The 14395-nt window shown below is 42.1% G+C and overlaps 1 protein-coding gene and 1 long non-coding RNA gene across 6 annotated transcripts in view; one reads left to right on the top strand and one right to left on the bottom strand.

Moving 5' to 3' along the window:
• The first annotated feature begins 358 nt into the window (after nucleotides 1–358).
• slc2a4rg (SLC2A4 regulator) overlaps nucleotides 359–14395 on the top strand; it is a 29265-nt gene continuing 15228 nt past the window's right edge. For 3 of the 4 annotated variants that reach the window (XM_061300001.1, XM_061300009.1, XM_061299994.1), the window contains exons 1-2: nucleotides 360–820; nucleotides 2378–2613. In XM_061300001.1, coding sequence (XP_061155985.1) covers nucleotides 581–820; nucleotides 2378–2613 — 476 coding nt within the window. In that variant the 5' untranslated portion in view covers nucleotides 360–580. Of the gene's footprint in view, nucleotides 821–2377; nucleotides 2614–14395 lie in introns of all 4 variants that reach the window. The other variant, XM_061299986.1, reaches the window with a different exon arrangement.
• LOC133168443 (uncharacterized) lies at nucleotides 4066–14122 on the bottom strand. Of its 2 annotated transcripts, XR_009718214.1 has the most exons (5): nucleotides 14070–14122; nucleotides 12610–13941; nucleotides 12059–12088; nucleotides 5034–5178; nucleotides 4066–4674 (listed from the first exon to the last, which is right to left on the bottom strand). It is a non-coding gene; the product is annotated as an uncharacterized LOC133168443 (long non-coding RNA). The 2 variants fall into 2 exon arrangements; XR_009718215.1 differs by having other exon boundaries at nucleotides 12610–14110.

Here is a 14395-nt window from a genome sequence, read left to right as displayed (position 1 = left end):
TTTACTCACAAATCCCAGCAAGAGAACCCCTGGTCTATTCATAAATTGTCGAACTACTTTTAACCAATGTGGAGGCCGATTGACATTGACATACTTAGTGCGAAGAAAAATGCTTCGTTTTTCAGCCAATACTCGCCTCAACGTCACTAATGTGAGGACATCGATAGATACCGGCCGGTGAAATGATAGGCACGCCCACCTTCAAACCCTCTAAACCAATTAGATTACACACAGAAATGACTGACGTGGGGAGATAGGCCAATCATTGGCCGCCTTGCTGTGGACGCGTGCCAAAGTGTAATGTTTATGTACGGCGACAACCAATGGGAGTGAAGCACAGGGGGCGTGGCATTCTTTTGGAGGAAAGAGGCAAAACAATCTTTTTATCCTCCGGACCGGGCGGCTTTTTGGATATCCCGGCTAGCTGAACGCCCCATGTAGAGTAGACGTTGACGGACGATATCAATAATACCCGGAAAGTCACGACAATCCCGATAAATGAATCCCACTCGAGAATTTTGCACTACGATCTATAGAAAGCGAGTTTTCTTTCTTTAGTCTCCACTTGGTCGCTCTGAAAATGGATTCGAGATCGATTTTGGACAAGCCGGTGGTTGGGACGCGGCTTGCTGGTGCGGACTTCGGCTACCGGACGACCCGCTCGGTGCTCCACGACAGCCGGCTGGAGAAAAGCGGCGGGTTGCGGGCGGGGGCGACCGCAAACGGGACCGTCCTCTTCAAATGTGTGCGAGGCGGCCAGGCGACGAAGGATAACGTCTTTGCTGAAGGGAATGGACGAAGATTGCACGACGGGGAAAAAGTAAGTGTGGACAACTGCACCACTGTCAAATGAGTAGCATGTTTGTTTTTTGTTTTTGTTTTTTTGGGGCAGGCTCATCGTATCGTGGTGCGCACTTGAGTGACAGGTTTGACGCTTTTACGTGCACGTTTCCAACGTCGGACTTCGGCGCACATGCCATTACACACTCCGAATCGGCCTCAATCCAGTTTGAAAGTGTTATTCAGATCGATCTCGTGTGTTTGCAAAGTTCACCGGAAAGAGGGGGCCGAGGTGGTGCCCCTCCCCCCTCTTCCATACTTTAGGGTGGAGCTTTGCAAAAGGCCTAAAAAACTCCAGAGTTGGCCTTTGGCAGAAATGCTCACCGCAAGACTATTGTGGCTGCAGCATGTTTGTTGCTTCTAGTAATTGCTCAAAGTTTTCAATGTTAACCCCTAATGTTGCTTTGAATTTAGTCACTCGGGCACCCTATATGTGCATGCTGTTTAAATGATGTCACACTAGTCATGACCATAGTGGTCGGTAGAGTAGTCCAACAATATACTCTACCAAAATACAAAACGTGATATTGACGGGAAAAAAAAAAGAATTATAATAAAACATCTAATGTTTACAAGTGAATTAAAGCAAAGTGAGCCATAAGTAATCCACAGCATGGTGAAAAAGCGGTTCACAATTTGTTTTACAGGTTGAGGGTTCAAATCCAGGCTCCAGCCCTCTCTTTTTTTTTTTTTTTTTTTGCACGCACGAGCCCTCCATGCTTAAATGGGGTTCCTCAGCTTCCCCGTCACATATTCCAAAAACATGCATGTTAGATTCATTGAAGACTAAGTTGTCTTTAGGTGTGAATGCAACTGTAAATGATTGTCTACATGTGGCCCGTTTTTTGGCTGGCATTCAGTCCCAGGAGTAGCCACCCAGCCCCGCATCCCAAATCAGCTGGAAAAGTCTCCTGCAACTCAGAACCTAATTGCAGTATGGAAGGTGGATGAATGAAATACATAGTTTTAAATGAACTTTCTCTCAAGAAACCTTTGAAATAGCACAATCAGCTCACCAAGCTATGAATTCACCTGTTTTTATCCATCTCAGAGGGCGGTCACCTGCTGTCAACTGAAAATGACATCACAGTTGGCAGTTGGCATGTCACAACCAATTGGGGCTCCGTTTCAGAAAACTGCTCAGATGTGATTGGTTATGGCAACTAAGATGTCATTTTCATTCGACAGCAAGTGGCAAAACGGCCGTCCCATGACATGGATAAAAACGGGTGATTTTTGCTGCTCAACTCGTTTCCACAAACATAATTTTAATCAGAATGCCGTGTTTGGACTAGTGGGGGCACATATAACATTACTGTCAAGAAAGTTTTTTGGTTTGATTTTTCCTTTAAGGCCATCTGGGGAAAGATGTAGCCTGCTAATAAAATAGTTTGACTGACACTTCTGACCCATCCTTAAAGTTTTGACTTCAATTTATAATGATAGCAAATATCATGAAATGAAAGTTTACCTTCTGAAAATCGGTGTCCCTCGCACTCATAATGTCAAACCTAATTTGAATCTCCCAATTTTCCAGACTGGCCTGGGCGAACACAGAGACACTGGTTGCACTGCAAGCCTGAAGAGGACCAGTCCTACTCACTGCCCAGTTACAAATGGGCAAACACCGAGCAGCTTTATGTCCTTGGACATCACAACTCAAGAGAGACAGGTGGAGATGGCTATCAGCTTCAGGCCAACACCAGGACAGAATGTACCAGAGAAGGAGAGACAACCGCTCCCTTCTTCTCATATCCCTGTCCCCAGGAACAGGTATGACAACACTTTCCTGACTTGCTTTTGTTTAGTGTTGTTGGGGCATCCCATTCATGCAACATATTACATGACATTTTGTTCAGCTGATTAAAATTCATCTCAGATAATTATGTTGTGCTACATTAAAAAGTAACCTTTAGTGCAAAAGCAAGTAATGCAAGTGATTGTCCACGTCACTTGTGATACCAACAGTTCGGGAGGAAAATGTGAGGTGACAGTCATGTCGAGAGTTTGCATAATGCCTTCTGTGCATAAACTGAAACTAAATATTCTGAATGGTAACTTTTTATTGACTGACACTATTCCACTGGCAGAAGCAGACATTGCCAGTTACTTTGAAGTACTTTTTCAAGGACCTGGTTTGCCAGAATTGCAGTTATGCCTAGCAGGTAGCACACTTGTTTTCAGGATATTCAGCAAGAAATGATCGAAATAATCAAAGAAGTGTTTCTTATTGATGTCAGGGAAAGAGGGAAAATGCCAGTTCTGGTAAAACTGCTGATATTGCATTTCCTTATAAACCTGGCGACATTAAGCCCACTTACCACCGCTAACCCCCTCAAAGGATGTCGGCTGAGCCGCTCATTTTTGCTTGATCACAATAATATCAGCCACTTTGGATTTGGAAGATTAAGAAAATTTAGACTCATTAATCTAGCTGTGTGACAAAGCTAACAATAACAAGGATTTTGATATACGTACAGTGTATCCTCGGGTTCTGAATGGCTATTTGTTGTGTGTTTTCATCTATTTCTGCATGGCACTCTGTCTATTCAGTTAAATATTACTTTACTCATGTTGCCTCGTTTTGAAACATTTCGAATTACAAACAGGCTCACAGAACAAATAAAGGTTTCACTGACTTAGCCTCCAGTTACAGCCGCCATTATAGTGGTTTTTCCACCAATAATGGGGGGTGGGGGTCAGCTGAACAGGTTTGCGAAATGGCACGCAAGACGTCAGTGAGCCAATATTTGAGAAACCCACTGGGTTAGATGTTGCTGTTGAATCGGTGAATTAGTGAACACTTTCGGAAAGTTTATTGATTGGACCTTTCTGGCCCGTGCAGAACTCTTACTTTCTGGGCCTCCCTGTTGACCTTCTCTATTGACAACGCATGCTCACTCCATTTGTCAGGCAGGAAAATGAGCCTTGTCGTAAGGGGGTGCGTTCTGTTTTAGTTTTCACATGGCCTGGCTTCTTGTGGTTGTTGTTTCACCTCATTTTTCTGGCACAAGCACTTGTATGCGGGGCATTCTTTATTTTTACCCGGGGCGAAGCTTCCATGCGCTCACACTTTTGCACAAAACAAGCAGCAAGCACCCTCGGGGACAAGCCGTGTGCACTGATAAAGTGATTATGTAACAGTAAAAAGCACTGGGAGAGGCTGCAGGCTGGGCCTAAGCACGCCTTCCTTTTGCACTATGACGAGTTACTGGCTGTGTCTTTCTGTAAAACTGTTTATTCATTGACAGGGAAACTCATGGCCTCCAGTAACAGATGGCTGACTGTGTAGAGCGAGGGCAAGGTTGTTAATAATAAGATTGAATGTTTTTTTTATACATGATTATAAAACGTAACGGCTGCCATCAAAGCAGATTGGAATTTCCAATTTTGGTAGTGGACGTGGTGCACGGGGTTGATCCTTCTGTCTTCGTCCCAAGAACATCATGTGCCTCTTCGCTCGTATGATGCGCGTCTCAGGGCCGCTTGGCAGGTCTTGACATGTTTTTTTTTAAGTCTGCTTCTCCGTGCATGTGTGTCAATTCTTGCCCCTCAACCCTGATTGGGCGTCATCAGATTGAAATTGTTGGGTGAGCTTCGTACTCGTCCCACAGTAGTGGCTAAACAAACATGTCACAGCTGCTCAATGTGGTTCCAAGAAATAACGGTGTGGTCGTAATAGCGGCGCAGCCGCTTTTGTTTCTCAATTGCCCTGTCGGATGAACCCGACCCTCGGCTCCCTTTGTCTTTTGTCTTGGCGCCGTGACCACAGAAGCACCTTTTGGAAGCCGTGATGCAGTAGAAAACAGCATCAACAATTGTGGCGTTACAACCCTAGAAGCAATGAGTAAATAGATATTAGTGATAGACAGACTTTAGTGAAATAAATGGCCTTTCCATTTATTTTAATTGGGAAATATGTTTTGAGGTGGAGTGTTTTCTTGTGAGCGTGGTTACGGGCGCAATTGAAGTTGCACTGTGTTTCAAGGTACTGCTGCGGATTATTTTCTGGTTATTGTGGCCAATTTGTATACATATGTGCTATACTGGGTGTGACTCATTGCACATCCATTCCCGCTGTTTGGATCATGTAAACAATGCATTTATTTATTTGGATTAATTAGTAATGCGACCATTGTGTTCAATGATTAGAGTTGTTTAAAGACACTTGAAGTGTGAAAGCTGTGGTTCACCTTCGCCGAGCCTCTCTTGTTCCTGCCGAACAGTTTTCCTGGCTTTAAGCTTCGTGTCTTCACAAAGTTCACATCTTGTCGTATCTGTTTGCAAATGCTACAAAGTAGGTCACTGTACCTTGAACATGCCAGGGCAGAGATCCTGCTGCAAAAGGAGGAGGAGGAACCAACAATTGTCATTTGTTGTCAATCATGCAACACTATAGGATCGAGTGTATGTGCATTAAGGCTACAACTAGCGATTCATCTGTCGATTAATCAGTGAATTGGATTATTTCTATCCCATGATTAAAAACAGGACATTACCGTTTTTTTCCGTGTATAGTGCGCCCCCATGTATAGTACGCACCCCTAAAAATGGCATGCTGATGCTGGAAAAAAGCTTGTACCCATGTATAATACGCACCCAATTTTTATGAATTTTTTTTAAAAAGAATTTTAATTTTTTTTTTTTTTTTTTAAGTCCCAATGATCGTCACACACGCAGGGAGGCAATGGGTCCCATTTTTATAGTCTTTGGTATGGTCTTAACTAGGCTGGATGTAATTTTTTTTGTTGGCGTTGATTTCTCCGACTGCCCGTAAACGCACCACCGCGCTTCGTGCGCGCACGGGACAGCAAACGAGCAGGTGATCGAGCAAGCGTCTGATATGAGAGCTAATTAAACTGTGAATTGAAACTAATAGGAAGAAAACAACTCTCGCTCTTTATATAGCTGACGTGTCTTGCGCATCCGTTCTGTGCATTTTATTTCACAACACTTTGCCTTTCTTCTCTGGTGTTCACTTCAAACACGCTCCATGCGACCGCAATGCTCTCGTATCAGACGCTTGCTCGATCACCTGCTCGTTTGCTGTCCCGTGCGCGCACGAAGCGCGGTGGTGCGTTTACGGGCAGTCGGAGAAATCAACGCCAACAAAAAAAATTACATCCAGCCTAGTTAAGACCATACCAAAGACTATAAAAATGGGACCCATTGCCTCCCTGCGTGTGTGACGATCATTGGGACTTAAAAAAAAAAATTTTAAAAAAAAAATTTAAAAAAAAATTTTTTTTTTTTTTTTTTTGTACCCATGTATAATGCGCACCCCAGATTTTAGGACAATAAATTAGTAAAATTTTGCGCACTATACACGGAAAAAAACGGTATTTCAAATTGCCTGTTCCACTTTCAGATTGAACCGTTTCACTTTTGAAATGACTTTTATTGAATGGTTTCATTTACTACGTATCGAAAACCAAAACCAAATAGTCTTTTGTGGCGAGAGGCCCACCCCTAGTAGGAAATTCCTACTTAATGCACTCTGAATAAGCATGTATTTCAAATTTCTTCATTTCAGACATATTTCTGTGTTCATTTGTATACATGATTAAATAAAATATAAAAAAAAAAACAGCATCGCAAAAGCTGATGAAAATGCAGAGACAAAGAAAATGAAATAAGACTAAACTTCCACTCATAACAGACGTACCATTCAAGCGAATGAATGGATGAGATAATTAGTCTAACTGGTTGGTCTTGCTGAGCCAACTCCACGTGCAGTGGTGACTAGAGAGTGACCTTTTTTTCTGTATCAGAGCTGTCTTTTTCTGTTTGCTTGTTTTGCTTTGGCCTGCGATACAAGCGCTGTAGCCACCGCCGTGCGTATGCACGTAACAATGAAAGGAAAAATGTACACATTTGCATTTGGCCCAAGATTTTGCATTGAATTTGAGCACAAACACAGCTATACAAATGAGAGAAGACTGTTTCACTCCCATCTGTCTTGTCACCCGTGTCCCTGAGTCTTCCCTCATTCCGTCTCTCTCTCTCGCACCATAATGCAGTCTGTTATACCTGTCAATATTCATCAGTGTGGGATCCGGCACGGTGATATAAAAAACAAAGCAGTTTTCTGGGGCAGAGAGCGTGCAGTTTGTTTTGAATTTAAAGGCTTTTTCTGTCTTATCTGTCTTTACTCAGGTACACGTTGTTCACTGTAGTGAATAGAAAGCGCTGAATTGGCGCAAAATCGCTACAAAGTAACTACAACAGGCATCTCCGGCTTGAGAATAATGACAGTGGAAGACTTAGACCAGGGAGAATCACCATGAGGGTTTTGAGCCAGGCTGGCAGGCTCGAGCTTGACAATCTTCAACAAACCCCTCCCCAACCTGTTCTTCTTTTGACAACCCCACTGCTACAGCACGTCTCCCAAAGGAGATATTACCGCCTGTTGCTTAAGGTCAGAGGAACAGCTACCTTCCCCCCACACTTGCCCGGGATGTCTAGGCCACACTCATCAACATGCATTTTAAACACCGCAACCTATAATAGTTGCTTCCTTTTATATATTTGACTGAGTTTTGTATTTTTCTGGTTAAGTTCAAATTTTATCTTCAGTATAAATGTTGGCATGAATTTCTTCTGTCTCTTGTACAGACGAAAACGGGTTAAAGCTTGCATTGACAGCCGCAGGGTAAAAGGTCATCGTTAATGAGTGGAGTCGTGCGTTGGGAGGGTTGAACGGGTAAGCAAGTAGGGCATGTCCAGCTCGTCACCCTAAGCTTGTGTCACGTGCTGCACCGGCAAATCATAACTATCCAGGGCAAGCATTAATCAATTAACTGCTTGTTATTATTACAGCTCATAATAACAACTAATCACTTTGTAAGTTAATTGCCAACTATTTAAAGAATCGATTGTTTATAGTCATGTTTAATTTAGAATTAGCTCATCTTATTTCAGACTCTCAGCAGTATATATTCTGGGATTCCTGTAGTCTTCCATGAGAGCAGACTGATTAGGAATAAGATCACGATTACACTGGTCAACACATCTTTACAAAATGTATCATCTGAATTTTCTTACTCATAATAATAATACTGTAGGTCAAACTTTTTTCGGGAACAACAGTATTTATTTCTGACATGTTACACGGTAGGGATGGGCAATTATGGGAAGATTAATAATCATGATTATTTTTTAATAATATTGAATTCGCTATTATTAAAAAATATTATTTCTTTATTCTAAAACTCTACATGGATGTTTAAAACCCAAATCCTGCCAAAATGTTGGGTTTTAGAAGGTTTATTGGCTACATGCAAACATAGTAAGTCATATCAAGCCAGGACATTGTTGTCTTGTACGAATGGCAACAAGTACGAGATGGAAAGGTTTAATGAACCTTCTGGCATCCAATGGAAGTGCATTCAATTGTTCTGCCTTTGACTATGCATTGCTGGCACAATGGATGAGCAAGAACATATTAGAAAATAATTAATCAATTTGGTGAAATCGGTTTATTTTCCGTATACCCAAGTGCAATGACACCGTGGTTGGGAATGGCTAGTTTTGAGTCATTCGTTAGTCTAATGAGGGCGTCCTGCCGATGGGCAATGCGATAGTGTAGTGCGACGATGAGCTGTTTATCATCTGCTTCTACGCTGCGTGGGGGGAGAAATCAATTTGATACACATCAAGCAGCGTAGGAGGTGAGGAGGAATGTTTTCTGCAAACAGTGTGCTGCACAGGCACAATTCTAACAAAATATGCATTGATTGCACATCATGCTCAATATGTCATCACAGTGTGAGATGGTCTTAATGGGCCTGTGGGACAGGCAAAACAAAACAAAACAAAAAACATCCAGAGGGAAGGAAACTGGCTCACCCACAATTATGTAAGATCACTTTCGCCTCAGCAGTGTCGGTCTACATGCCATCTAGAATTTGTTTTTTGGCCCATATTACTGCTGACCACTGACTTTCGGCTTCTCCTAATCTCAAAATAACTATTGTTGTGCTCCTGTCCTTCTTCTTTTATATTGTAAGACGTTGTACAGTTGAAACAAATAAAATGTAATGATTCTAAAAAGATTTTCTAAAAGATCTTACTGAATGTACAAGATGCCTTTTTGTCTGGGTTGTGGTTTGATGAAAACCTTTCCTGCCCCCCTCCAAAAATATATATTTTGTCTTCTTTGTTAAGAATTAATTATAGAGGCAAAGATTCAAAAATACAACAGCATTTCACTGAGCGGTTGTGGCAACGTGGTGAAATATCCAACACAGCTAAAATGCAACATTACCTTGTTACGCAAATTAAAATTTATTTGATTCCTTTGTGGGTTTACAAACACTGTAGTGGGAGCTCATTGGTAGAAAAGACAGCACATTGGTGCTTTGAGTCATCATTCAGCAGCAGCTTGCTGAGAACACTCACCCCACAAGCTATCCATCCGGGAATTTGCGACATACTGCTGACTCAGGTTTGACTCACTTATATTTACACTACTGTCATGAGCACCGCTTTGCACATGTGGATGCTATATACACTTCATAGTGTGACTTGTGTACGCTACGTTTGTCCTGTATGACTCATCTGTCTGGAATGACAGACATTTGTGGGGTGCAATTCGTTTCTGGCTTTACAACCACCGTGTTTCGTTTTAACCCATGAGGATGGGCCCTGCCGTCAAGTCGGGAACACTTTGGAAAGACAAGCCACACTCAGTCATGCAAAATTGTGTTAGTAGTGTTGAAAAGTCTGTTGGATGTCAACTAAGTTCAAAGACTGTAAGCAGCCTATGATGAGACAAGTATAAAGTAAGCACAATGCCGTTGCACAAAGCATTGACTATGCCAGACCGAGACTATGCCCGAAAAACCCCAGCGCCACTTGTAGCGCTTCCAAGGACTTTTCACAATGCGGTAATTGTCCGTCTATTGTAGCCACCTCCACCCACTCTTGATTTTAGGCCAAAAATGCAAATATTCACATTTTCATTGTTTTTCTTTGTTCTCAGTAGTAGATGCAGGCACCATGGGAGCACATGTGTTCGGTCTGATGCAATACCTTCTGGAAGCTCTTCATGAAACAATTAAAAGCTGATGAATTTCTGAAATATTTTTATTTATTTATTTATTATTCGACACTCAAATCTGTAGCAGTAGTTATTGGTATATAGTCCTTAATTCTACCATTTGAGGCTTCCATGGTATGGTCTGCCTGACCTAATTTGATGTTTGCTCAAACTTTATTTCTGATGTCAGTCATAACAATAGCAGGAGTTCTAGCAAGAGTTCTACTAAATAAAATCAATTATGGTTTCAATAAAATGAATAACATCCACACTGACTGGTGTTGGCATCTGGATCAAAAATGCAAGCGAGAATTTGGTCTCAGTTGTCTTAACTAGATTAAGAAAGTTTAAAGAAAAAAACAATCTAGTTTTAGAGGAAGCCAGTTTACCTGGAGAAACCCCATGAAAACAGCATTTTCTCACGCTTTAATGTCACAACAAGAACCTGAGTGATGGCCAAAGATTTCATCCCTCCCTAAATGTTATTTGGGGGAAATGGAGTCATCACATGAGTATGCCCTTCTTTTTCTGATCTTTGTGTTTGAGCTTTCCTCACATTCTGTTTGCAAAAAAAAAAAAGAAAAGAGTCCTCTCTCTCCTCTTTGTCTGTCTGGTTGGCTATATGGGACTATAAGCAGAGTTGAGTGGCTTTGGAGCAGCTCTGGTTTGCGTTCACAAGGTTCAGGAAAGGCCTGCTCTGGCTTGGGATTGCAAAAGGGCAAAACTTAAGCAGTGGGAAGAATGAAAAGCAAAAGAAGTGCTGCAGAGTATAAAGCACTGCGTTTGGGGCTCTGTGCCATTTTAGCTCTTAAAAAATGGCAGTGAGCTTGTTTTATGATTCACTTTGGTTCCTATCTGTTTCTTTTGGCCTGTGAAATTCATAGCGAAGTTGTGAAATATCTTCCGCTGCATACGCCCATTCAGAAGGCTTTTTTTAATGACACAATCTTCCGGTTCAGCTCCATCTGCTTGCCCTTAAATGTACAACAAAACAGGCACAATCTCAGTCTTGCAATCGCATCCCAATTTAGGGGTGAGGGGGCGCTATTGCGATCTAACCCATTCAACGTTTGTTGCTTTTTTGCAGGAAATAGTTATGCCATCTTTGCACTGGGCGGGAGGGCTGTAGAACAATACACCTAAATCTCGATTTTGCGTGGACTTTGGGGAATTGCGTTAACCCAGAAAGCGTGTTGTATAGAAAGTCTTGTTTGTTTGTTTTTTAGGCCAGGCATGTTGTTGAAGGTCACCGTGAATGCTCCCTCTCGAAGTCTGTTGTTGTTTTATTAAGAGTAGCAATACGCAGATTAAAATTTAATTAAATAATTCTAATTGTTTTTCTGGTCTCACATATTTCATCCCATAACTACTGAGCTGTTAAATTTGCACACAGCACTAAAAGTATCGCTGTACCTTTATTAGTATCAGTACAGCGTGCAACCCGAGCTGAGTCAGCGTCTTCTCACAGAAATTCTGAGCATGTCTGACAACTCTGCCTGTGCATCTGTAATCATATAGTTCATCACAGAAAGTTCAGATGTGGGGACACCCCAAAGAGGAAATCTCTTTCCATTATTGCACTTCAACAAAGCCGCCAGTTGTTTGTGCGCTACCCCAAGGCACAGATTGCTTTTGAGGATCAAGAGTGAACCAAAGAGTGGGCTTTTATCCTTGGACTGAATAGTCATTACACTCGATGGCCTGCATTAAAGAGACACAGCCTTTGCCTGCAACAGCCTCTTCCTCGCCAGGGGGCTCGCAGCCCTCTGACTTACATAAGGCCTAGTGTGTGTGGACTGCACAACAATGAAGGACTAATAAGTATGCACATGAATATGCTGATGCTCACCAAAGGGCAATATGAAAAACACAAAAAAAAGTAGTATCTCTAGAAAAAGAAAGAAGTCAGAGCACCAGTCGTGAACTGGGTGCTGCGCATGGCGGAGTGGAGAAGAGAGGAGGGCCTACTCCTACTCTACTTACTGCTTGTTATTAGCACACACACAAATACACAGCAAGAAAGCGAGAGGCAAGACGACGCAGGAAATTACGTAATTCAACGGCGCTGAAGCAGTGAGATGGGAACTGAGAGAAGTGTGCTATTAATAGGAGGCTATGTATCTGGTGCGGGGCGGGCAGCTGTCAGCCATCAACGCCGCTCAGTTGTCACTACATTACCTCATTTTTACCCGTCGGACTTCATGGTACCTGTGGGAAAAACAAGTTTATTCAAATTCTTATCTGAGCGCGCCTTAGATGATGACACACAATCAAACATCCAAACAGGCACCTTTTAGAAATCTTTACCACTGTTAGCAAAAGGGAAATACAGCATCGAATAAATGTAAACGGTGGTTGTGGTCCTGTAACTCATATCGCTCAGTCGTCCTTTAGATTCTACTTTGTTTCACCGCTTGAATGTTGTTGATGACACATGTACTGTCACTGTAGTAAGAAGATACATAAATGACTGGAAATATTAAGATCTATTTTTGGTGTGCGTATCACAAGCGCCAACGTGTGTTTTATTTGTTTGTGCACAGCAACATGTAAACGATCCCTTTGTGCACAGCGCATGAAAGGTGAGTGATAAGCTAATATGCATGGCAGACCAAAGATTGGTAGTATCAATGTGATAGAACACCTCAGAACATCAACATTTTCTTAGTCTGGTTATGAAAGTTTGTCACATCTTTGCCTAAATTCAAAGTGAAGTGGTCTTAACCTACCATACAATGATCCATCAATGTGGCAGGTGCCAGGGATTTCTGCAAGGCTGGCAACATGAGCAGAGGTGTGGTTGTTAAATATAGAGCCTGTCTTCTCCCCAACAACAGCAAAGGCGCTCAGTACTGCCAGACGGCTTACAAAACACGGCAGTACTGTAGTATCACTTAGTACAGTATCTCCCCGGGGAGAGTTGGCGTGCGCATCATGTTCTCTGCCAAGAGCCTTAGAGCATCAGAAACGTAGGAAAATGTAGGGCCCGAGCAGTATGGATTTAGTGAGGATTTTGCGGTTGGGCACAAAACATTCAGATAACCGATTGCGTAATCAGACGACACATTTAAAAATGTGGTTAATGATTTTTTAAAATCCTTTGAGCAAATGTGAAAAACAAGCCCAATGACGATTTTACAATTCTTTGCCCTTCAGTATTCGTAGCTGCACAACAGAGAGGAGATAGGGCTGCTGCAACTAACAATTATTTGATTGATAGATTCATCAATGAATCAAAATCATGAATTGTTTATTTGCTATTAATTCGTCATTATAATAACAACTGAACAACAACTAAGCAATATCACATAAGGCTTTATAGTCATTGTTCTCCAAAGTAAAATCAGATATTTGCAAATTATTTCAACTAAACACAAAAGATAATTCAGCCTGCTTTCAATCACTCAATTCTTAAAATATGAGGTAACTAATTTGATCATCAATTTGTTATCACTTCCATGATTTATTTTGACAGCTCTGACACAGAATCAGCCACAGTGCAACCTTGCAGTGAGTGTGCGTCTATCTCGTGAGAGGATGAGCAAGCTTACATTTTTGACCGGGTTACGTCTTTATTTAGCATCCAAACAGGCCGTCAACAACTTTGTGTGCACTGGGTGTCTGCGAGTAAATTTAGAGCTGAGGGTGTTTATACAGGGATACAGCATTTATGGCCGGTATCACACATGATGAAATGACAACATGAAAGTCACTACCCCGCCCCATATTTGCTGCTAGTAAACCTCCTGTGGTTTACTGCGCTGTGGCGAAGCTGTCAATGCTATGACACAAAATATTTTTACGAGGCAACCCCCTCTTAATTAAGTAGTGTGCTGGTGTGTGTGTTTTCCTCCATAAAATTGACATCAGCGATTGTTCCATCATTAAGAATTTGGTCTGATTAGCGCTTGTCGACCAACCATCCGACAATCCGACACAATTTCTCCTTGCCGGCTTCAATTCAAACGAGTCTTTAAGAAACAACACAAAGTCCTGATCTACATTTTGAAGGGTGGGAAAGTGCAATGTTACATTCCAGAGTCAAGATGTCAACATGTTCCCTGTGACAAACACAAGAAGCGGAAAAAAACAAATATGGGCATATAATCAAACGGCTGTCCTCAATTGGCCATATTTAGTACAGAAAACAAGGCCATGCACAGAAACAGGACGCGACTAATCTTGTTACCTCTTTATCTCACGTCCAGACCTGGTTGTTTCTGCCTCTGTCATGAGTGAATGTGTGTAGGTGTGCGCATGTGCGTTAGCCTCCTCTCCTTTGAGTCTCACTTGGCCTTTTTTGTTTTTTTGACGTCTCACCAACAGGGACCCTTTTAAAAGTTTCAGAAACTTTTAAAAGTGACACAAACTCAAGTCTCCTCGGCGGTCGGGCGTTCGGTCTTGTGCACTCCCAGCGTTGCTCAATTTACGGCATACGTGCTTGTGTTCTTGTTTGTGGAGCCCGTAGTGAAGTTTTTGTGTGTTTGCACAGAGACCTGTAGTGAATCTGGGCCA

The sequence above is a fragment of the Syngnathus typhle genome, linkage group LG2, assembly GCF_033458585.1.
Source record: "Syngnathus typhle isolate RoL2023-S1 ecotype Sweden linkage group LG2, RoL_Styp_1.0, whole genome shotgun sequence".
Lineage (NCBI taxonomy): Eukaryota > Metazoa > Chordata > Actinopteri > Syngnathiformes > Syngnathidae > Syngnathus > Syngnathus typhle.
This window is presented reverse-complemented; position numbering and strand designations above follow the sequence as displayed.